This window comes from Thalassophryne amazonica, chromosome 5, assembly GCF_902500255.1.
Source record: "Thalassophryne amazonica chromosome 5, fThaAma1.1, whole genome shotgun sequence".
Lineage (NCBI taxonomy): Eukaryota > Metazoa > Chordata > Actinopteri > Batrachoidiformes > Batrachoididae > Thalassophryne > Thalassophryne amazonica.
In genome coordinates, this window is record NC_047107.1 from 64312961 (window position 1) to 64336821 (window position 23861).

Consider the following 23861-nt stretch of genomic DNA (forward strand, 5'->3'; position numbering starts at 1 on the left):
TGGCGTATTTGTGGCGCTGTTGGCTTTTCATATTGTCATAGTCCTGCAGCGCGCATGTTCTGCACACATGCATGTGGGGCTGGACACACGTGACATTCAGATCGCCTGCTGTGTGATCTGACGGTCCGTTTCACATGCAGCAGCCTGCTGACGTGCGCTGTGTGCAGCCGCTGCAGCCTGGCTGTGTGCACTCAGACGTGGCTATCCAGCCCCCATATGATCATGTCTGCAAGTGTGCTCTCCCCCTGCATGCTACATGTGTGGGCGGGGGTGGGGGGCACAAAACACACACATGCCATATGTGTGTGTGTGTGTGGGGGGGGGATGCAACACACACATACATGTGCGATACACATGCACACCACATGTGTTACTTTTTGCAACACCACACTCGTGGGGGCACTTAGACAAATTTCACATCCAGCTCGAAAGTGATCATCTTCTGACTGTTTTTGTGCTGACAGCGTGAATGGCCACACATTTTCTAAGTGTCAAGCGAGCGGTGTTGGATGTTTGTGTGTGTCACCTGGAATTTGGCCGACACCTGCCACAAGAGGAATCAAATGGGCTCTCACAGGGCACACTCTGTCTTTCAGTCGCTGGTGTGCGCGAATAGTGGTAACAACACGTGTACGAGGTGTTGGAGGCAGCTCTGATTTTTCACAAATGGCAAGCAATTCCTCCTTCGTATGCTAGTCGGCTTCAATTTTGTTATGTGCGAAGGGGCCCTGAGATTAAACCAGATGTTTAAACAAGTCAAATATTCATCCATCAAAACTTGTTTCGATGAAGTAAAATAAGCATGTGTAAAACATGTTTACTTTTTATAATGCCCTTTGTCCCATTATAACATTAGGTTAAGTTAAAAATGTGAAGTTAAAGCAACGCTAATCATACAGCCTAATTCAAATAATTACTGATGTTTAAATATTTGGAGTTACCCTAACTGGTTTGAGTTTCCTCAAAGTGTTGAGTGATGAGTTGAACTCATCAGGTGTTACAGCCCAGCGATAAACTAAATTCAGAAGGCAACCTTTTAAGCATTACATAACCCCTGTAAAGAAAGAAACAAACCAACACAAAATATAGCTTATTTTGCAAATGAAAATACTATAAATTAACATTTTCACAAACATCAAAACCATTAAGTGCTGTTGTTCAAAAGCAAGTTTAAATCCAGATAAGTGTCATCGAACTAAAACATCTGTTCATGAGATACTTAATAAGAGCAAGATATGTTGCAGAGAAAGGCAAAAACAAACAGTAAATGTAGTGTCATGCACATTTGTATATACACCATGTGTGAGAGTGTTTGATACGTGCGCTGTGAGCGAGTAAAGTGGTTCTCAGTAATAGCTGTTACAGTACATGGTGCATTGACTTTATGGTTTGTGGTAAGCGATTGAGATTGCCAGTAATGTGTGTGTGTGTGTGTGTGTGTGCGCACGCACACGTGCTTAGTTGAGGCTGGCCATCGGAATGTGATGGGGGTGTGAAGTTGTGGCTTTCAGAACCATCTACAGGCCGTGGCGATGATGGATGATCACTGCCACTTTCTCCCTGAGGACAGTCACACCTCCTGTCTTTCTTTCTGTCCCATTCACCCGTATCTGCCCGTCTCTGTCTCGTTATGACCCGTTCATACATTTTACTCTCCTCCGTCCTCTCCTTTCCACTCGATTGTCTCCATTTAAAACCATCTCCATTTTTTCCCCCAATATGTTATTACTTCTCATTTCTCCTCTCTGCTGCTTCTGTTTGTTTCTCCTCAGCTTCACATCTTCTCCTTCACTGTCTGTCCCATACAAACACCCCCACCTTTCCCCTGTCCCTGCCCACCGCCCATCATGCATCCTTCTCAGCCATAAGACAAGAAGTCTTGAATGTCTGTGAGAAGACTGTGCTAATGGAGCCCATTAGGCTATAATGAAATATACATTACGCCATTACAGAGGACGAGGTCTGGCTAAAGCACTGCACCGCTCAAATAATAAAACATGCACAATTCAATTTCCTTCTCGGACAGTTCTGAGTGTCTTTCAGTGTGTGTGTATGTGAGGAGATGAAGGGCTGGCGAGATAAGGCATACAGTGCGCATGTGCTCATGTGCATCCCGTTGCAGCGCAGATGTGGTTTTTGAGGATGTCTGAGTGCTGAGAGCTTTGATGATTTAATATGGGTTGACCAAATGAACCACACCTTCTACAGCACCATCGCCCACACATCTGACCACTCAAACCCCAACCTCCCTGAGCAACCTTTACACCTCCATCACAGTCGCTAGCCTCCTCCACACACAATACAGAGAGGCCTCAAGATTGTCAGGCAGCTGTGGAGAAATGAATCAATTGACCTTTGACATGAGCATTTGACACCATAGCTGAAACATCTGCCACTTTGAGGTAAGAAAAAAAAATGGAGTTGAAATATTATGCTTGCTGTGTCAGTGCAGTCCAGCCCTGAGCAAAACAAATATGTAATAGAAACTGTTGGTAAAATACGTATGATATGAGTGCATATACCCAAATAATCTTGCATGGGTAGATACCAGACCTGGCAACATTACAACATTTGTTACATAACATATAAACATTTATGCAGTGTGGTAACCGACTGGGGCATAGGTACGCTGCCTTCTTCCTTGTGCATGCTACGGTGCATCCGGAAAGTATTCACAGTGCTGTTACAGCTTTACTCCAAAATGACATAACACCCCATAATGTCAACATGGAAAAGGCTTTAAAAATGTTTTTTTTTTTTTTTTTTTTGCAAATTTATGAAAAATAAAACCCTAAGAAATCGTGTGTACATAAATATTCACACCCTTTGCTCAATACTACTTTGTTGATGCACGTTTGGCAGCAATTACAGCCTCAGATCTTCTTGAATATGATGCCACAAGCTTAGCACACCTATCTTTGACCAATTTCACCCATTCCTCTTTGCAGTGCTTCTCAAGCTCCATCAGGTTGGATGGGGGTGGGGGTGATGGAGGCCAGTGTGCTCATCGAGACCTTCAAAGCAACAGAAATGTTTCTGTACCCTTCCCCAGATTTGTGCTTCATAACAATCCTGTCTACAGACAATTCCTTTGACTTCATGCTTAGTTTGTGCTCTGACATGCACTGTCAACTGTGGGATCTTATATGTAGACAGGTGTGTTCCTTTCCAAATCGTGTCCAATCAAATGAATTTACCCCAGGTGGACTCCAATTAAGCTGTAGAAACACCTCAAGGAAGATCAGTGGAAACAGGATACACCTGAGCTCAATTTTGAACTTCATGGCAAAGGCTGTGAATACTTCTGTACATGTGATTTATTACTTTTTAAAATTATTAATAAATTTGCAAAAATCTAAAAAACAAAACTTGTATCACTTTGTCATTATGAGATATTATTATGTGTACAATTTGGATCCTATCCCATCAGACACAGAGCAAGAGGTAGGGTACACCCTGGACAAGATGCCAATCTATTGCAGGGCCACAGGTTGAACCTGAGCTCAGTTTTGAGCTTCATGGAAAAGGCTGTGAATATTTATGTACATGTGATTTCTTTTATTTTTAAATCAATTTGAAAAAAGGGCAGCACGGTGGCTTAGTGGTTAGCACTGTTGCCTCACAGCAAGAAGGTCGTGGGTTCAATTCCCATGGCCTTTCTGTGTGGAGTTTGCATGTTCTCCTCGTGTTTGCATGGGTTTCCTACTGGTGCTCCGGTTTCCTCCCATATCCAAAGACATGCAGGTTACATGGATTGGAATCTTTGAAAAATTGTCCGTAGGTGTGTGTGTGGGTGTGTCTGTGTTTGTTTGTCTATTTGTGGCCCTGTGACAGACTGGCGTCCTGTCCTGGGTGTACCCCGCCTCGCGCTCTATGACTGCTGGGATAGGCGACAGCCCCCTGCAACCCTTAATTGGACTAAGCAGTAGAAGATGAGTGAATGAATGAATGAATTTGAAAAAATCATCTAATAAAACCTTTTTCACATTGGCATTATGAGGTAGTGTGTGTAGCATTTTGAGGAAAAAAAAATCAATTTACTCCTTTTTGGAATATGGCTGTAACATAACAAAATGTGGAAAAAGTGAACAGCTGTGAACTTTCCAGATGCAGTGTATGTCATTTTAACACAGTTTGTCTGTTGCAATATTCTGTTTTGAACTTATATGTGGTAAATAAAAAAAAAAATACACAGGGTTCCCAATGGACTGGAGATGGATAAATTTGAATTAAAAACAACAATTTACTCATATAGACATTTAAATTCTGCAGTCCTTAGTTCATTCTGTTCAAAGTAGACAATGAACAAAAGGAAAATACATTTTTCAGCTTCATTACTTGCTGAAAGTTTGAATTCCTAAATTACACATGCATCGTTTTTTTATTTGTGCTTCGGGCAGTCAGGTCCAGTTGTTATGTTACTTCAATGACAGACATGCCGCAACCCCTGACGAGATGTCGTTAATCTTTAAATCTGTTGTTAGGTATTGTTCGACAAAGTTTAGCTAATCCCCATTCACCTGCTAACGGTGGTGTTTCCATTCCTACCCAAAAAGTAAAATGTTTAATAATAATAATAACAATAATGATTATTATAATAATAATAATGATAATAATAATAACAACAATAATGTTCATCTGCTTTCAGTAAAAGATTATCCAATGTTAGCTTAGCCTTGTTAGCCTGTTAATGTTAAGCAGAGTGCTACAATAGCATTACACGTTTCACAATAACGCTTTCATTGCAGTGAAACAGAAATTAGCAGACTTATGTCCTGCAGCGCTGTTTGCACCACTTTGCAAATATCTGGGGTTGCATGTCCGTGTATTGTGGTGTAAGGAGTTAGCACGCTTAACTCCACGTAACAAGGTCCCCTAGCACGGGCACCTGTGCCCCATTCTCCTTACACATCTGGAGTAACATCAGGAAGGACATCTGGTGTAAAATGTGTGCCAAATCAACATGGGTTCCCTGCTTGGTCTGCTGTAGCAATCCCAAGCAAAAGAAACAACTTCATGAATAAAAGCCATGTTAAATGCATGTTGTATAAACAAATTGTGTAACAGTTGGCAGGTCTGGTAGTGAGCATTGGTAAATGCCCAAGCTTTATAACATTCATAAGAATTAATATTTACCCTTCATCTAATTTACACATCACATCATATCGAATTAATCTCATTTTGTTTCTCCCTTTTATGATCATCTGACTGTACCAGTGCTTCCTGTTATTTTCAGGCTGTTTGATGATGATGCTGACATTAATGTGCACTTTGTAGACTCAATCAAACAGCTGGGGTGGGGCACAGTGTCCCTGCAGCTCACACAGTTGTTTCCTCGGAAAGGTTTCAGTGTCACGCAGTCTCGTATTTACACGCAAGAAATGAAGCTCCTGGAAAACCTTCCTATATTGGTGACATTTCCAGATGTTCAGAGCAGTTCTCATGTCCATCGGGCTGCCACGGGGGGGGTGGGGGGGGGGGGTGGGGGGGGCACTGTTCAGTCCCCATGATGAGTCCTTAAATCCTCTTAATCAGGTTTCTTCAAATTAGCCAGTTTCAAGCATGTGAAAAGAAAAAGTTTTCTTTTCCAAAGTTAAATGACTTGTCTCTCTGGGAATGAACGAGAGAAGGCGTGGAGATGCACACAGAAGATGACACCTGGTGTGAGGCGAGACGAGATGGGCAGTCAGGGGATTAGTTGAGGATTTTTCTGATTGCCTTTAAGAGTTTGATAATAGCTTCACATCCTGTACAGCGGCATCTTGCACACAAGCACACACATGTTCTGTGCACGCACCACATATTTCACTCAATCCCGCACACATGCATGCAGCCTCAAATGCACATGCTCACTAATGTATACACACACACACACACACACACACACTGGAACCACTCTTGCATGTGACTGCTGGGTTCAGCCCAGGATATCCAGGTACACGGGTGAGGCCTTGGCCAGGTTGAGGAGCAGACCGTGGATTTCCTTGATGTTGAGTCTCATGTGCGGCTCTCTCTGCCAGCAGCCCAGCATCAGGTCGTACACTTCTTTAGGACAGGTCCGAGGGCGCTGTAACACCCTGCCCTGTGTTATACACTCTATCACCTGCAGAGAAATGTAAAAACAAGTTTCTCAAACTCATCTAATTTTGAATAATTTGATGTGAATACAAAAAAAAAAAAGAAAAAAGTTCCACAATTTCTGCTATTTTCTGGTTCTGTATGAGCACTATGCTTTGTTTCAAACCTATTTTTATTGCTTTGATTGGATCCAGATCCATTTTTACACAGTTCAGCCATTTTCAGAAGCCATAGTTAACTAACAATTATCAACATAAGGATTATTGTTAATAATTGGGGCAGCGCGGTGGCTTAGTGGTTAGCACTGTTGCCTCACAGCAAGAAGATGGTGGGATCCCTTCCCATCTGGTCCTTTCTGTGTAGAGTTTGCAAGTTTTCCCTGTGTTCGCGTAGGTTCCCTCCGGTGCTCCGGGTTCCGCCCACATCCAAAGACATGCTGAACTGGAGACATTAAATTGTCTGTAGGTGTGCGTGCGGGTGTCAATGTGATTTTTGGGTCTATATGTAGCCCTGTGATAGGCTGGTGTCCTGTCCACCAGCCTCCACCAATAGGATAAATGTAGCTTTTTGTATTTCATCATACTCTGCTGCCTTTAAATCAGTTTTAGTCCTGTGGAGGATTTAAGGATAAAGGTTTTTCAAACATGAACAACTGTTGCAGAAAAGAGCTCTTCTCAGTGTTTAGTACAGGGATTATGTATCATTCTCTGACAGCAGTTTGGAAAAGACCTACACTGTTATTAGCCTGTAATATAATTAAGCTTTTTAAATTTCCTCTGCCATTAATTAACTACACCCTTCTGTGTGCACAGAATAAATTGCAATAAATGAACTAACAGCGACTATTAATCTTCAGAATCCAGTTGTACCTTCCAGACTGCGGTATCATTAAAAAAAAAAGTAAAACCTGAAGCTTATCATTCACTAATCTCTCATTTGTTAAGGTTCTATTTTGTGACACTGAAATCAAGCAATCAGTTTATGAGCAAATGAGATAAGGCGGTTTATATCCTGTGTGGAATATTTGGTATCTGAGTGCAGTTCAAAAAGTGAGCAAACTGAGACTCAGCACAGATTTAATAGATGTAAGAGGAAAGACAATACTGGAGGGGCAAAGGGTAATTTCAGAGGCAAAAAAAAGGGCGAAAGAGAAGAAGAGGGGCAGTTGATATCGTACAGATATTGTTATGAAGATGTAACCAGAACTGAGTACTTGTAGGTTTCTCATAATGTGCTTTCCAGATAAAACTGGTCAAAGTCCAGAATGTTCTACATTCGGGTAATTTCAACCAAAACCCTAGCTTGAGATGTTTTTGGGTTAAACTTGTCACTTGCGATAAAGCATAAATCAGACTGGTTCATTACTAATTTAGAATGCAAACAGCTTTACTGGCTGAACAGCTGTATGGAGTGAGCTACAAACACTCATTCCTCTTTACTGCAAGAACAAGTCCCTCATCGACAATAGACTTATAATGACTTAGTTGAGAGCAGTATTACCAAAACAGAGCAAGGCTAGTATGCTTTAAAAAGACATAATTTCATTAAATATGCCTTCTGAAGTTTATAATAAAATCAGGTTGTGTTTAATATTATTACTGAGTGATATTTAGTAAGTAGTGGACAGTACACCTAGTCAGATTTTTTAAATTTTATGTTATTTTATGCAATTCATTAAATTATTTGTTTAAATGCGAGCTTTGCAGTTTCTCCAGTGATATGAAAAATCTAGATGGTTTTTGGAATAGTAATATTTACTTTCAAAGTTGACTGTTTACTGTGCTTTTTAGTATTTATTTTTAACAAACAGGAAGACAGAGGTCAGGAATGAGAAGAACAGTAGTAGCCAGTAAACCAGTATTGTTCAGTATGTATGATATTTATATTGTGTATTTATATTAATATTTGCAAATTGATTTTGTTTTTACTTGATACTCTGTGTGCTTCTTACACTGTGTGCTGCTATACAATGCTGCCAGAACCTCAATTTCCATGAGGGAGTCTTCCCAAGGGATCAATAAAGTTCTAGCTAATGTAATGTAATATAATCCAATCTAATCTAATCTAATATAAATCTAATCTAATTAATTCAACACATAAACAACTGAGGTTTCTAAGTGAGGTTTCTTACATAATGAGATGAATGAAATATTTTGTTATAAAACTGATTAAATATTTGCAATTTTCCAAAGTAACATTCAGCTCAACTTTTATTGTTTATATTCATCATCATAATCATCTTCTATGTTATCAGAATGGATAAATTCATGAAAATGAAGCATGGCCACCAATAACTCCTGTCTGTGGTTTTGGAGGAGGTGGAAGCAGACAAATGTGTAATATGCACATATGCAAATGTGTAATATTACTCTACCTCATTATTGGAGAGCTGGTACCAAGGTTGTTTTCCATATGTGAAGATCTCCCAGAGAACAACTCCTAAACTCCAAACATCGCTCTCTGTGGTAAATTTTCTGTACATGATGCTTTCAGGGGGCATCCAACGGATTGGTAACATGGTGTGACCTCCGACCTTTTTGTGCGTGCAGGCACACATACAAACATGCAAAAACGAGAAGAAAGAGAAATATTACACAGTCAATACAACAGCTTCAGTGTAATCTCCATGGTACTGAAATAATACTAGCATTCTAAATTCAGGACCATGCAGTTTTTTTTCCCACAAAGTTTTGCTGGTAAGTTCAGCACATCTTGAAGCAGTGTTTTTGTTTCAGACATTTCAGTCCTCCAACCAACTGCCTGTTTTGACTGAACACAGTTCAGTTATTCAACATAGTAGACAGCATTATCTGCATGACTGATCAATGCATAACCTAAGTTAACAGAATGATGCACAGGTGAGAGAGCAGAACTTTATGTTCCCTTGAACATAAAAGACAGTCCCAAACCAATTTAACATATAAATGAAAGAAAATGAATTTTTTAAATCTACAACTTTCAGTAAAATGTGGTTGGAGTTTCATGTTGAACATCCTCAAATGGAATGGCGTCTTATAGATTTCTATAACATATACGAGGGCTGTCAATAAAGTATAGGTCCTTTTTATTTTTTTCAAAAACTATATGGATTTCATTCATATGTTTTTACGTCAGACATGCTTGAACCCTCGTGCGCATGCGTGAGTTTTTCCACGCCTGTCAGTGACGTCATTCGTCTGTGAGCACTCCTTGTGGGAGGAGTCATCCAGCCCCTCGTCGGAATTCCTTTGTCTGAGAAGTTGCTGAGAGACTGGCGCTTTGTTTGATCAAAATTTTTTCTAAACCTGTGAGACACATCGAAGTGGACACGGTTCGAAAAATTAAGCTGGTTTTCAGTGAAAATTTTAACGGCTGATGAGAGATTTTGGGACGCAGCCGGCGCGGTGCGGCGGCACAGGAAAAACACCTCCGTGTTGATAACCATTTGTAAAATCCAGGCGGCTTTTGATGGCTTTCAGTGGAGTGAGTATATGAGAAATTGTTTAACAGCTGGACATGTTCCAACTTGTCCTTAAGGCTTCCAACAGAGGTGTTTTTCCTGTGTCGGAGCGTCGCGGCGGCTGCAAGCCGACGCTGCAATCCGTCCGCACGTCATTCATTAAAAAAAAATCTCCTTTAACAGTGGAATATCCGGATAAAATGCTGAAACCGACTTCTTCTGAAACTTCTCTGTTCTCTCACGACGTCCTGGATCAATAGAGCCTGAAATGTGGAGGTTTTCAGCTTGAAACAGGCTGACAACGGCGCCTCGGAGCGCTGCACGACGTCTCGCTCCGTGGGAAGTCCTTAAAGCGACAGTATCGCCTCAAAATCTCTCATCAGCCGTTAAAATTTTCACTGAAAACCAGCTTAATTTTTCGAACCGTGTCCACTTCGATGTGTCTCACAGGTTTAGAAAAAATTTTAATCAAACAAAGCGCCAGTCTCTCAGCAACTTCTCAGACAAAGGAATTCTGACGAGGGGCTGGACGACTCCTCCCACAAGGAGTGCTCACAGGCGAATGACGTCACCGACAGGCGTGGAAAAACTCACGCATGCGCACGAGGGTTCAAGCATGTCTGACGTAAAAACATATGAATGAAATCCATATAGTTTTTGAAAAAAATAAAAAGGACCTATACTTTATTGACAGACCTCGTATAACAGAAGCCCAACTTCTGTTTGCTGTGAAAAACACCCAGTCTTTATGCCACGCCCACGCCAGTCTAGCGACATTACGCCGTGGCCCCCCCAACACCGATCACCGTGCATGCTCACACTAGTGGGGACAGCGTTTAGCCTAACATGGCGGAGTTTGTTTTGCTGGCGGATTTTTCACTGGACTAAGGAAAGCAGAGGCAGTCTGTACACAAAGTCAGTGGACGGCATCACGGACTACTGAGAACAGTTTTTAGGGCCCCTTCACACATAACACAAGTGAGGCAGAATGGGGCACGAAGGAGGATTCGAATGGCAGTTGTGGAAAATATGAGCCGCACTTGAATGCCTCGTACAGCAGTCACAGCACATGCCCTTTACGTTTGCGTGCCGCTCACGCCGGAAACCCATTCGAACCGCAGGCAAGATGAGGTCGCACTGCCATCTGAAAGTGCTCCTAACATTCACACTGCATGTCGTATGGAGGTCGGACATATCGTGGCACGACTGAGGAGCTGCGTGAAATTATCGGCCATGTCGAACCCTGGCCAAATGATGTTTTCAAGGCAGCTTTCACACCAGTGGACGATTGTCAGTGAATGCTGGACGAATGGCCACTCTTGACTGGAATCCAGGTGCCACCCACAAACATCCAACACCATTCGTGGGGCACTAAGAAAAGATGGGGCCATTTGTGCAGCCAGCATGAAAATAGAGAGGAAGGGAGGAAGCCAGAGCACCTGGAGAGAACCCACACAAACACGGGGAGAACATGCAAACTCCACACAAAAAGGCCACAGGTGGAAATCGATACCATGACCTTCTTGCTGTGAGGTAACAGTGCTAACCACTAAGCCATCATTCTGCATGACTTTTAACCAAAATAAAAATAAAACCAAATCCATTGAAAACTCACGCATGGACCACCTGGAAATACCTTTCTCCAAGTGGTAGCACTTTGATCTCATATTTGTTTTGTCCATGGCATGAATTGACAGAACATGCAGAATCAGCAATAAATACTCAATTAAAATCATTTTTATAGTGCCAAATCACAGTATAAGTCACCCCAAGGTGCTTCAAAAGGCGAGGTCTAACATTACCAAACCCACAAATATCATCATAACCTATAACACCACACAGCTTCCAGTGGTCTAGATCATGTGTGTGCAAAAGTGTGCCTTGAAGGGCCAAAATAACCTCAGATGGGGGTTTTATTAATGAACTTTTCCAATCAACATAAAGTTCTGATCAGGTGTGAAATCACTTGCTGAGGTGATCGATAGCCTGGAAAACATGTACCATCTTGGTCCTTCTTGCCCACCCTTTGTTTTGATGAAACTCTAGTCTGGGTTAAGTGTATTTTATGGTAACAATGCCATCCCCTGACCTTGATGTGTGACAGGGACAAATGCATATCATTATTCATCTGAACAGCACCTACTTTGTCTTTTTCATTGCTGTTGTGTAATTCTTTTAGTGTCATCTCCATTCCTTGATTCTAAGCAGATCACTGCTGTCAGAGCCAGCCCAAGGCATACGCCAACTATGCGGTCGCTTAGGGCCTCCACGCCACCAGGGGGCCCCGAGAGCACCGAGACGTTGTGATAAAAAAGTAAATATATACATGAAATTAAAATAATATTGAATAATTTAAACGAAATTGTATTACACCCAAAAAAAATAAATTCATTTTGGCAAAATACCATCCATCCATCCATCCATCCATTTTCTTCCGCTTTATCCGGAGTCGGGTCGCGGGGGCAGCAGCTCAAGCAAAGCCGCCCAGACCTCCCGACAAAATACCAGACAATACCAGATACCAGTACCAAAATACCAGACAAAATACCAATACTAGGTTAATTGATGCCTCCTGTTGGCTGCTGCCACCGTTGAGCAAATTTAGATGCACCGCTTGGGTCAGGTCGTCGATGACTAATCGTGAGGAAGGAAGTGAGTGCAAGTCATGTCTCAGAAAAGAAATTATCCCTCTGGAGCGGAGAAAAGAAAAAAGAAGAAGTTGGAAGACGAGAAAAAACAACAAGACAAAGGTAGGTCATTATACTAGAAGTCTTTCAGAAAGCGCTGTAACTAGGTTTAAGGATATGATTCCTTCTTTATGTTCTCTAATGCCATATACCAACACAGTGCAGAGTAGCTACCTAAACTCTGTAAGTGAGATAGAGTATCTCGTCAATAGTTTTACATCCTCATTGAAGACAACTTTGGATGCTGTAGCTCCTCTGAAAAAGAGAGCTTTAAATCAGAAGTGCCTGACTCCGTGGTATAACTCACAAACTCGTAGCTTAAAGCAGATAACCCGTAAGTTGGAGAGGAAATGGCGTCTCACTAATTTAGAAGATCTTCACTTAGCCTGGAAAAAGAGTCTGTTGCTCTATAAAAAAGCCCTCCGTAAAGCTAGGACATCTTTCTACTCATCACTAATTGAAGAAAATAAGAACAACCCCAGGTTTCTATTCAGCACTGTAGCCAGGCTGACAAAGAGTCAGAGCTCTATTGAGCTGAGTATTCCATTAACTTTAACTAGTAATGACTTCATGACTTTCTTTGCTAACAAAATTTTAACTATTAGAAAAAAATTACTCATAACCATCCCAAAGACGTATCGTTACCTTTGGCTGCTTTCAGTGATGCCGGTATTTGGTTAGACTCTTTCTCTCCGATTGTTCTGTCTGAGTTATTTTCATTAGTTACTTCATCCAAACCATCAACATGTTTATTAGACCCCATTCCTACCAGGCTGCTCAAGGAAGCCCTACCATTATTTAATGCTTCGATCTTAAATATGATCAATCTATCTTTGTTAGTTGGCTATGTACCACAGGCTTTTAAGGTGGCAGTAATTAAACCATTACTTAAAAAGCCATCACTTGACCCAGCTATCTTAGCTAATTATAGGCCAATCTCCAACCTTCCTTTTCTCTCAAAAATTCTTGAAAGGGTAGTTGTAAAACAGCTAACTGATCATCTGCAGAGGAATGGTCTATTTGAAGAGTTTCAGTCAGGTTTTAGAATTCATCATAGTACAGAAACAGCATTAGTGAAGGTTACAAATGATCTTCTTATGGCCTCGGACAGTGGACTCATCTCTGTGCTTGTTCTGTTAGACCTCAGTGCTGCTTTTGATACTGTTGACCATAAAATTTTATTACAGAGATTAGAGCATGCCATAGGTATTAAAGGCACTGCGCTGCGGTGGTTTGAATCATATTTGTCTAATAGATTACAATTTGTTCATGTAAATGGGGAATCTTCTTCACAGACTAAAGTTAATTATGGAGTTCCACAAGGTTCTGTGCTAGGACCAATTTTATTCACTTTATACATGCTTCCCTTAGGCAGTATTATTAGACGGTATTGCTTAAATTTTCATTGTTACGCAGATGATACCCAGCTTTATCTATCCATGAAGCCAGAGGACACACACCAATTAGCTAAACTGCAGGATTGTCTTACAGACATAAAGACATGGATGACCTCTAATTTCCTGCTTTTAAACTCAGATAAAACTGAAGTTATTGTACTTGGCCCCACAAATCTTAGAAACATGGTGTCTAACCAGATCCTTACTGTGGATGGCATTACCCTGAGCTCTAGTAATACTGTGAGAAATCTTGGAGTCATTTTTGATCAGGATATGTCATTCAAAGCGCATATTAAACAAATATGTAGGACTGATTTTTGCATTTACGCAATATCTCTAAAATCAGAATGGTCTTGTCTCAGAGTGATGCTGAAAAACTAATTCATGCATTTATTTCCTCTAGGCTGGACTATTGTAATTCATTATTATCAGGTTGTCCTAAAAGTTCCCTAAAAAGCCTTCAGTTAATTCAAAATGCTGCAGCTAGAGTACTGACGGGGACTAGAAGGAGAGAGCATATCTCACCCATATTGGCCTCTCTTCATTGGCTTCCTGTTAATTCTAGAATAGAATTTAAAATTCTTCTTCTTACTTATAAGGTTTTGAATAATCAGGTCCCATCTTATCTTAGGGACCTCGTAGTACCATATCACCCCAATAGAGCGCTTTGCTCTCAGACTGCAGGCTTACTTGTAGTTCCTAGGGTTTGTAAGAGTAGAATGGGAGGCAGAGCCTTCAGCTTTCAGGCTACTCTCCTGTGGAACCAGCTCCCAATTCAGATCAGGGAGACAGACACCCTCTCTACTTTTAAGATTAGGCTTAAAACTTTCCTTTTTGCTAAAGCTTATAGTTAGGGCTGGATCAGGTGACCCTGAACCATCCCTTAGTTATGCTGCTATAGACGTAGACTGCTGGGGGGTTCCCATGATGCATTGTTTCTTTCTCTTTTTGCTCTGTATGCACCACTCTGCATTTAATCATTAGTGATTGATCTCTGCTCCCCTCCACAGCATGTCTTTTTCCTGGTTCTCTCCCTCAGCCCCAACCAGTCCCAGCAGAAGACTGCCCTTCCCTGAGCCTGGTTCTGCTGGAGGTTTCTTCCTGTTAAAAGGGAGTTTTTCCTTCCCACTGTAGCCAAGTGCTTGCTCACAGGGGGTCGTTTTGACCGTTGGGGTTTTACATAATTATTGTATGGCCTTGCCTTACAATATAAAGCGCCTTGGGGCAACTGTTTGTTGTGATTTGGCGCTATATAAAAAAATTGATTGATTGATTGATAGGTTTGCATGTCCAATATTACAATTTTTGTTGTCATTATTTGCGAAATGCTCCATTTGTTTAGTGTAAAGTGCTTTAGGTGTCTTAAAGTCAGAGGCGATTGCTCTAAGACTGCAAGGGAAGCTCAGCTTCCCCTAAAATCTCAAAAAATAAGTGATCAAATATATAGTGTTGTATGTACATCTCGTACATACAACATCGTACATCTCATTGACTAAATATGTGCTACAACGCGCTCAACTTTTGTTCAGAATCACCGTCTTATAATGGTAACGACGTGGCTTTCCTCTCACTCAAACCCGCAGCTTCACAGCGCTTTAAACAGTGTGGACGCTGAGCATCCACAGACTTCAATAGCGACACAAAGCATGCAGTGAAACGAGACGAGTCATTGGATAAATGCTGGGCTTTGTCCCGCCCATCGGACGCTTAGCGTGTCTGGGGGTCTATGGGGCAGTGGGCTGGCCTCGGCTGGCCCGGACGTTCAGCCTCTGCATGATGATTGGATGATCTGTCTGAGGCTGAATCCCTTTTTGATTGACAGCGAAATGAGCAAATCAGCTATCTTTTGGTGAAAACATCCGTGGGAGCATTTTCATTCTGTTCTGAATTGAACCGGAGACTTTCCTAATCCTCTTAGCGGCATTTTCTTTATTAAAAACGACTAGCGACAAATCGAGCTTCTATTTCTGGTGTTTTGTTTTGTAGCTGCTTGTGTTTGGAGACTGACTTCTATCACTCTTTCTGACTTCTATCGCAGTTTCTGTCCCTACCAAGCGGCGGGTGCTGCTGAGCTCCTCCACCGTCACAAAGCGTTCACAGGCGGACACACTTCACACTAGCCTCGCGCCAGTCCCAGCTAGCGAGCTAGCTAGGTAGCAAGCTGCACATAATGGCAGACAATTTGAATGTTGTGGACCGGACTTTGGCGAAGCCATTTGATAGTCTTCCTTACGAAGAAAAACTTAGAGTTAAACAGCAGGGCCGATCAACTCCTCAGATTAATTTGGTGCAATAGGTGGGGAAAAGTAGCTCAGCTGTCAATGGTTTGCAGGCCAAAGTTAAATCAATAGCCCCCAGTGCAATGTTTGTGCATTGCTTGCATTTCTATGTTCATTTTGGAGATTATTTAAGTATTGTATTTGTTATTTAAGTATTTAATTTTGATTACAACTTTATTTTTCTGTAAGATAATGTGAATGTCATTTGATTCTATTTTGTATTTGGATATTGAACATTTTGCACATCTGAAAGAAATTAAACTATTTAACGTGTTTACTATAAATGCAGTCTCCTGCCTGCTGATTTTACTTTCAAATAGTTAAATTAATGAGCCATACTTATACATCACTCTGTATGTAGAAGTTAATTAAAACATATTTATGAGTTTGCTACCCCTTTAAGGTTAAAAACAAGAATGACACCTGTATGATGTAAGATAATTACAAATAATGCTAATGATTGTGGGTACGTTACACACATAACAGTGTAGCCTATGGAATAATGAGGCATCTGCTGTTGAGGTGATGGTAGGGGGCCCCCAAATGAAATTCTGCTTAAGGCCCCATAAAGGCTTGGGCCGGCCCTGACTGCTGTTGTCCTACATTATACATGTTTAATGTTCAACATTCTTGATGAAACAGTACAGATGATATGTGGCTACTTTATAATGTATTTATCTTACATCCATCATTCCTAAGCAAACATTTTTTCTCAGGTTGTTTACTCATGCAGACTGACACATGTGGCTGAAAACAGTATCCCCACATGTGCTACCACTGTTCTCCGGTGTAAACATGGTGCAAAATGGTGCAGTTTGTGACAAAAATTCAAAAAAGTAAGAAAAATATATTTCCAATTCTCACAATGTACAAAATGTAACAGCCATTTCCACACAGGAACTTGCAGGCAAAGAGAGACACATCTGGTCATTTTATGAAGCAGAACCAAACATTTGGAGTCTATTAGGTGGTGGTATTCCTTGAAATGTTAACTTGATAGTTTATTCCCACTGTAATTTTCAGGGTCATACATAAACAGGTTCATCTATGAGAGCAGTGGTGCTCATCAGGAATCTGAGTACTGCACATTTTTCATTTCTCCCTGATGTACCCAGATGTGATTAGCCAAGTCAGGTGTGTACAGCCAATCAAGAGTTGGTTGAACAATGGGACACACTCGATTTGGCTCCTTATGTGCAGGCAGAGCAGAGGGAAAAGGAAAGTATGCATAGAGTGGGGTCCTGAACACCAGGATTGAGAACCGTTGTGTTTGTTGGAGGTTATGCATATGAGGCTGCAATGAAAACCTTTTCATGGTCTAAAGGTGTCAGAGCTCCTCGATGTGTAATTACCATGTTTTTACACGTACGCTTCCTGGGAAATGCCACACAGCCGTACCACCAGTCTGGTAAGCACCTGAAAAGGTTACATATACCAACGCTTCAGTTGTTAGTCATTGAAGTGAAGGTGAATGAAGTCTCCGTCAGGCTTGTTCGTCATATCGTGCATTTTCTCTGCTGCTCTGTGCATGAATCTTCCCATCGACATGCTGCTGCTGCTGTGCACAGACAGCACAATCCATTTTACAAGGTTTATGCCCATTATTAATGACTTGGTAGCCACACTAGGGCTGTTTCCATGTTAGTCATTGGGATATTTAATGGCGTAATAAAATGTGTACGATCACATAGATACCCATTGGGCTCGCGGCTATGTATGTGTGGGGAAACATCAGGCCCCGTCTCTGCAGCTCTTTACTCTTCATCACCTAGTTCTGGTTTCCTTCTTTCTCGACTGCATCCCTCACTCCTTGTGTTTATTTTTTTTTTCTGGATCGTTTTCTTCTTTGGCTATTTGAATGCTTTTGACATTTCTAATGGAAATAATCAGTTATATTCTATTCTACTGACAAGTTTTATGATGTTTTTATTCACTGTTGCCCAAACTGGGACTTATCCATCAATCAATTTGATTACTTCATCATGGCTGATGGCTTTAAATGTAAATTTTTGCCATTTGAACTGCTCCTTTTTATGTGTTAAATTTGCATGTTTGCGTGAATGCAAATCTTTGTCACCTTCTCTATCACAAAGCCAAACTCTTTCCCACTATGTCTTATAAATATTCATGAGTTTAGCAGCCCACTCTGTGTGTGTTCCGGGAGAGCTTCAAAAAACAGGAGAAATAAAACAGAGGCCACTTTGCACTGACCTTCTGGAGGCTGTGCTATTTATGGCAACAGGCATAATTTTAAAAAAGAAGGCATTGTGGAAAGTAGTGTAGGAGGGACTTATGTGACTAACTCCACCTACTGTGTCACATCGGAACCTTACCTTAAATGCCCTCAGTGTTGCTATGGAAACAACAACTCCTTTTATGAATGCTCTGTGTGTGTTGGTGTGTGTGTATGTTTGTGTGTGTGGTTTGGGGCATACATTTTTATCATTATGAGTGCTCATTTGGAGTTTTAATGTTTAATTTGAGGGCTTTTTTTGACAATCCTCGTATGTAGTTAATATTGCTATTTGGAGGCTAAGGCACTGATCTTTAACCCAGTGCAATTACAACATCACATGAGGTTGATATCGTCGGTCACCAAGGAAAGCATTTACACCTTAACCAGCAAAATCGAGTCGAAAGTTCAGTGCTGTCTAGCATTGCATAAAATTATATATATATATATATATATATATATATATATATATATATATATATATTTATATATACAGCTAAAATATCAAAGGAATGGCTACAGGACAACTCTGTGAATGTCCTTGAGTGGCCCAACCAGAGCCCAGACCTGAATCCGATTAAACGTCTCTGGAGAGATCTGAAAATGGCTGTGCACCGACGCTCCCCATCCAGCCTGATTGAGCTTGAGAGGTGCTGCAAAGAAGAATGGGCAAAACTGCCCAAAGATAGGTGCACCGAGCTTGTGGTATCATATTCAAGAAGACTTGAGGCTGTAAATGCAGCCAAAGTTGCATCAACAAAGTATTGAGCGAAGGGTGTGAATACAGCTTCAGCTGTTATTTTGACACCAGTTATATCAAATGGTTATCTAATTAATTGGGCGTTCATGGTCTGTCTGTCTGGTGGCAAGATGGCGCCTGTGTGTTTGGCATGCCGTCAGCCCTGTCTTTACCGCTCGTCGAGTTTTTTGTTATTTGTAGCTGTGTTTTTGCTTTGTGTGTTCTGCCGGGACATCTCTGCCTTGCTTGTGTATAATCGTCAGTCTCTCTTGAACATTAATGCTGTTTATGAGCCGCTGCTGTCATCTGGGTCCGGGCTGGGAGGGCCCCGCCCTGCCCTGCCACCTGTGCTCGCGGACGTTCCGCTGCACCTGCTCCGTTTATCTTGCGCTCCTCTCCGGAGGAGGCGCTTTAGAAGGCGCGGAAAGCGGAGCGGTGCTTTGGTGAAATTTAAGTTCTACCTGGCAGCTTTCACTAGAGGGTCTGATCCTCGCCTCCTCTGGGATAGATGATATTTTTGGGTGTGGGAGCGTGCACTGCGCACGAGAGGCTGCTGGATTCGTCCTGTCGTTCCTGGACTGTCCTCTCCGATGACCGGACCGACTCCGTTAGAGCTGTGCCCGTTTTTGCCGCAGTTTCCTGCTGCCGCCTCTCACCGGGCTGTGGAGTTTTTACGCCAGTGCTGTCGTCTGCAGGCTCGCAGACGCGGTGTTTCACCTGAGCTCCTCCGACCGCTGAAACCCGCTGTGTCTGCTGAGGAGCTGAACTTCCGCATGACTTCATTAAAACCTGCTGATCCCACCGAGATCCTTAGTTTGGGTCTCATTAACATCAGATCATTGTCTCTGAAGTCATTGTTGGTGAATGACTTAATTGTGGATCATCGTCTGGATATGCTTGAATTATGTGAAACCTGGCTTAAATCCACAGCTGTCCTTCCTCTGAATGAGGCCTGCCCACCGGCATACACTTTTAGTCACGTTTCACGTGATGTGAGGAAAGGCGGGGGTGTTGCTTTTATTTATAAATCCAGGTTTACTTTATTAACTGTGGGGGGTCATAAATATAATCCATTGGAGCATCTGATTCTCCGTTATGCCCATGATGCTAAGTACTGTCAAGGTCATAAAACTGGAAATCAGCTATGTTATATTGTCACTGTCTATAGACCTCCTGGCCAATATTCTGATTTTTTAGATGAATTTGGCACATTCATCTCTAGTCTTTCAACTAGTGTAGACAACATTTTGATTATTGGTGACTTTAACATTCATATAAATAAGCCCTCTGATCCCCTTGGTAAATCATTTATGGAAATCATGGATGCACTAGGATTTCGGCAGTTAATTCATGGTTCAACGCATATCAGTGGTAATACTCTGGATTTGGTTCTTGCACATGGCCTTGCTGTCACAAATATTGACATCCTGCCTCTTGCATCAGTGGTCTCTGACCACTCGCTTATTAGGTTTACAATTATTGCAGCGACGTGTTAAACCTTCAACTTTGACTGAACTCGAAGCGAGACTATCAGAAATCTTAACTTCAAGCTTCATAAATTTTCAGTCGGTAGACAGTCTTGCGGATAGCCTGAATTTAGTGCTAAAAACCACACTTGATAAGATTACGCCTCCTCTATTAAGGCCATGCCTTCCCAAGGCACAGACAGATTGGTTCAACAGTTATTTGCGTAACCTTAGGCAGAAGGTTAGAGGGTTGGAACGGAAATGGTGTAGTTCCAAACTAGAGGTGTTCCACCTTGCGTGGCATGAAGCTATTTTAGATTACAAGCATGCTTTATTGGCTACGAAGCAGACCTATTACTCTGAACTGATCAACAAAAACAAGCATAACTCAAAGTTTTTGTTTGATACGGTGGCATTTCTTATTCATGGACAGCCACCTGTTGGTCGTTCTCCTTTTTCAGCACAGGACTTTCTGAACTATTTCGAAAAGAAAATAGAAGATATTAGGTTGAACACATCTCAGCATACTTTGGTCCAGTCATTGTATCCATCTACTGAGCTGGGGACTACCACTGAGGTGCTACCTAGATTCACGGAATTTAATAGTATCTCACTAGGTGTGCTGACGAAACTCGTGATGTCTACTAAAAGCACAACTTGTTTATTTGATCCTATACCAACAAAATTGTTTAAGGATCTTTGGCCCATTCTTGGGCCGACTGTGCTGGAAATTGTTAACCTTTCTCTAAACTCTGGATCTGTTCCAAATTGTTTTAAATCTGCAGTGGTTAAACCACTACTCAAGAAATCTAATCTTGATCCTGGTGTATTGAAAAATTACAGGCCGATATCAAATCTATCATTCTGCTCTAAAATTCTGGAAAAGGTGGTTTCATGGCAGCTTGTGGACTATCTTACTGAGAATGACCTTTTTGAGCCACTGCAGTCTGCTTTTAGAAGACATCACTCCATAGAAACAACACTTATTAAAGTAGTTAATGATCTTCTGCTAGCAATGGACTTGGATACTACTACAGTATTGGTGTTGCTGGATCTCAGTGCTGCGTTTGACACAGTTGATCATCATATTCTACTTGATAGGCTAGAAAACTGATTTGGAATTACTGGAACTGCTCTTGCATGGCTGACGTCTTATCTGTTTGGTTGTTCCCACTGTGTTTTGTGCAATGACACTACCTCTGACTTTAGGGGCATGAAATTTGGGGTTCCACAGGGATCTGTTTTGGGTCCCCTGCTTTTTTCCCTGTATATGGCACCCCTTGGGAACATTTCACAGCGTTTTGGGGTTGCTTTTCATTGCTATGCTGATGACACTCAGTTGTATATGCCGATAGCGGCTGGAAATCCTGTCCACATAAAATCTTTACAGGACTGTCTCGCAGCAGTGAGAAGTTGGATGTCTAGCAACTTTCTGCTTTTGAACTCTGATAAGACTGAAATGATGGTTCTTGGTCCAGCAAGACATCGGCATCAATTTGATCAGCTAGCGCTTAGCCTAGGTTCATGTGTTATACATCATACTGACAAAGTGAGGAACCTTGGGATAATTTTTGATCCTACGTTGTCCTTTGACCTCCACATTAGGGACACTACGAGGACTGCTTTCTTTCATCTAAGAAATATAGCAAAGATTCGTCCCATCCTGTCTATGGCTGATGCTGACACTCTGATTCATGCGTTTGTCTCTTCTAGATTGGACTATTGTAATGCTTTGTTTTCTGGTTTACCACAGTCCAGCATCAGGGGTCTTCACCTGGTTCAAAATGCTGCTGCCAGACTTCTGACACAAAGCAGAAGGATTGATCATATTACGCCTGTTCTGGAATCCCTTCACTGGCTTCCGGTTTCCTTGAGATCGGATTTTAAGGTGTTACTACTGGCCTATAAAATTGTTCATGGACTGGCGCCCCCCTATCTGGCCGGCCTGGTTGAGTCCTATGTGCTGGCAAGGGCTCTGTGTTCACAGGGTGCGGGACTATTGTGTGTCCCGAGGGTGAAGAAAAGGTCAGCGGGTTACAGAGCTTTTTATCACCGCGCCCCAGCTCTGTGGAATGATCTGCCTGCGCTAATACCATGGTCGGACTCTGTGGAGACTTTTAAAGCCAGGCTGAAGACACATCTGTTCTCCCTGTTTTATCATTAGTATTTTAGATGATTGTGTGTCTTTTTTTTATTTGTTTTATTTATTTTACTTGTTTTACCTTTTATGGTTACATTTTTTAAAAATTGTGTTTTAATCTTATTTCATTTTATTCTGCTTTTAAATGTTTGTGAAGTGCCTTGAGGCGATTACTCGTGATTTGGCGCTATATAAATTAATAAATATTATTGTTATTATATTATAAATAAAAAAATGGCATATTTTACAAAAGCACATTTATCTGTAAACACCAACACATGACACACCTCACATTAACGTGTTAGTTTACACAGAATGAATGAGTCAACCAATCAGTGTTTAGCGGAGGCACATTTTGCCCATAATCCCTTTGGCCTCTGTCTGTGTTTGTTACAAAACTTCACAATTAGTGCATTATTTAACATTAAAAGATATATGTTATATTTTAACTTTGTACAAATGACAGAATTGACATTAATGGAGTTATTCTATTCTATTCTATCAGTATTAATTTTATTTATAAACCAAACCACAAGTCACCACTGCTTTATTTTCCAAGACCTCTGCCTCACGGCAATGCTGTTATTGAGTAGAAAGTTGAGCTTTGCTGCTTCTCTCAATTGCTTCTCTGCTGGAAGCTTTGTAGTAAACAGGAGCTTCCAGCAGTGGGCAGGATGCTCAAAGGCAGAAGTGCTGACTCATTGTTTGGGTCTGCAGTTGCCTTTGACGCTACCAGAAGCGATCATGGTGTTAAAACTCAAAATTAGCTTGTTAGTAGTTGCAAGTGTACAGGTGACAATACTGGAAATTATCGGTTATCTGTGGCTTCCGATAAATGTTTGGGTGGTTTATCAGTTTAGCTTTATAAAAGATAACTTTTCAGTTAGCTGATTATCTGTTATCAAAGCAAATTTTTTGGTTAGCTGTGCTTACCACTGCTGATGACGCATGCACAGTGAAGGCTTTTTAGGGAGGACTGTTCGGTCGGTGACACCAGCACCCGAGGTCTGGGCAGGAAGCAAGAAGTGGGGGGTGGGGGGGAGTTGGTGGCAGGGTAAGATCTGTGGTCTGCGCCTGCTCTTTTGAAGACCTGCAGTGTCACACTGCTGGGTGTTGCGCTTACATCATATTAAAGATATTTAAGACTGCTCTTTACCCACCTGTGGCATTGAGCTGAGACACTCGACAGAGGAAGACAATTATTATCAGCTTTAGGGTGCAAGCAGGATTAGTTTGTCTAACACCTAGCCGAGCTGCAATCATGAGCCGGGCAGATGTGTCGACATGTTCCACGCTGCAGAGGGTTTTTTAAGAAGCGGTGAAGAAAGGCAAAACCGAGGAGGTGCACTCGTTACTGCAGAATAAGATGAACTGCAAATTCAATGTCAACTTCTTTCGGACAA

The 23861-nt window shown here is 41.6% G+C and overlaps 1 protein-coding gene and 1 long non-coding RNA gene across 3 annotated transcripts in view; one reads left to right on the top strand and one right to left on the bottom strand.

Moving 5' to 3' along the window:
* The first annotated feature begins 626 nt into the window (after window positions 1-626).
* On the top strand, window positions 627-16026 carry LOC117510647. Its single transcript, XR_004560778.1, has 3 exons — window positions 627-870; window positions 10212-10216; window positions 16014-16026. It is a non-coding gene; the product is annotated as an uncharacterized LOC117510647 (long non-coding RNA).
* The window catches only part of ntrk2a (neurotrophic tyrosine kinase, receptor, type 2a), a 274950-nt gene continuing 256794 nt past the window's right edge, over window positions 5706-23861 (bottom strand). For both annotated transcript variants that reach the window (XM_034170439.1, XM_034170438.1), the window contains exons 19-20: window positions 8453-8611; window positions 5706-6103 (exon numbers count right to left, since the gene is read on the bottom strand). In XM_034170439.1, the coding sequence (XP_034026330.1) occupies window positions 5918-6103; window positions 8453-8611 (345 nt within the window). In that variant the 3' untranslated portion in view covers window positions 5706-5917. The remainder of the gene's footprint in view (window positions 6104-8452; window positions 8612-23861) is intronic.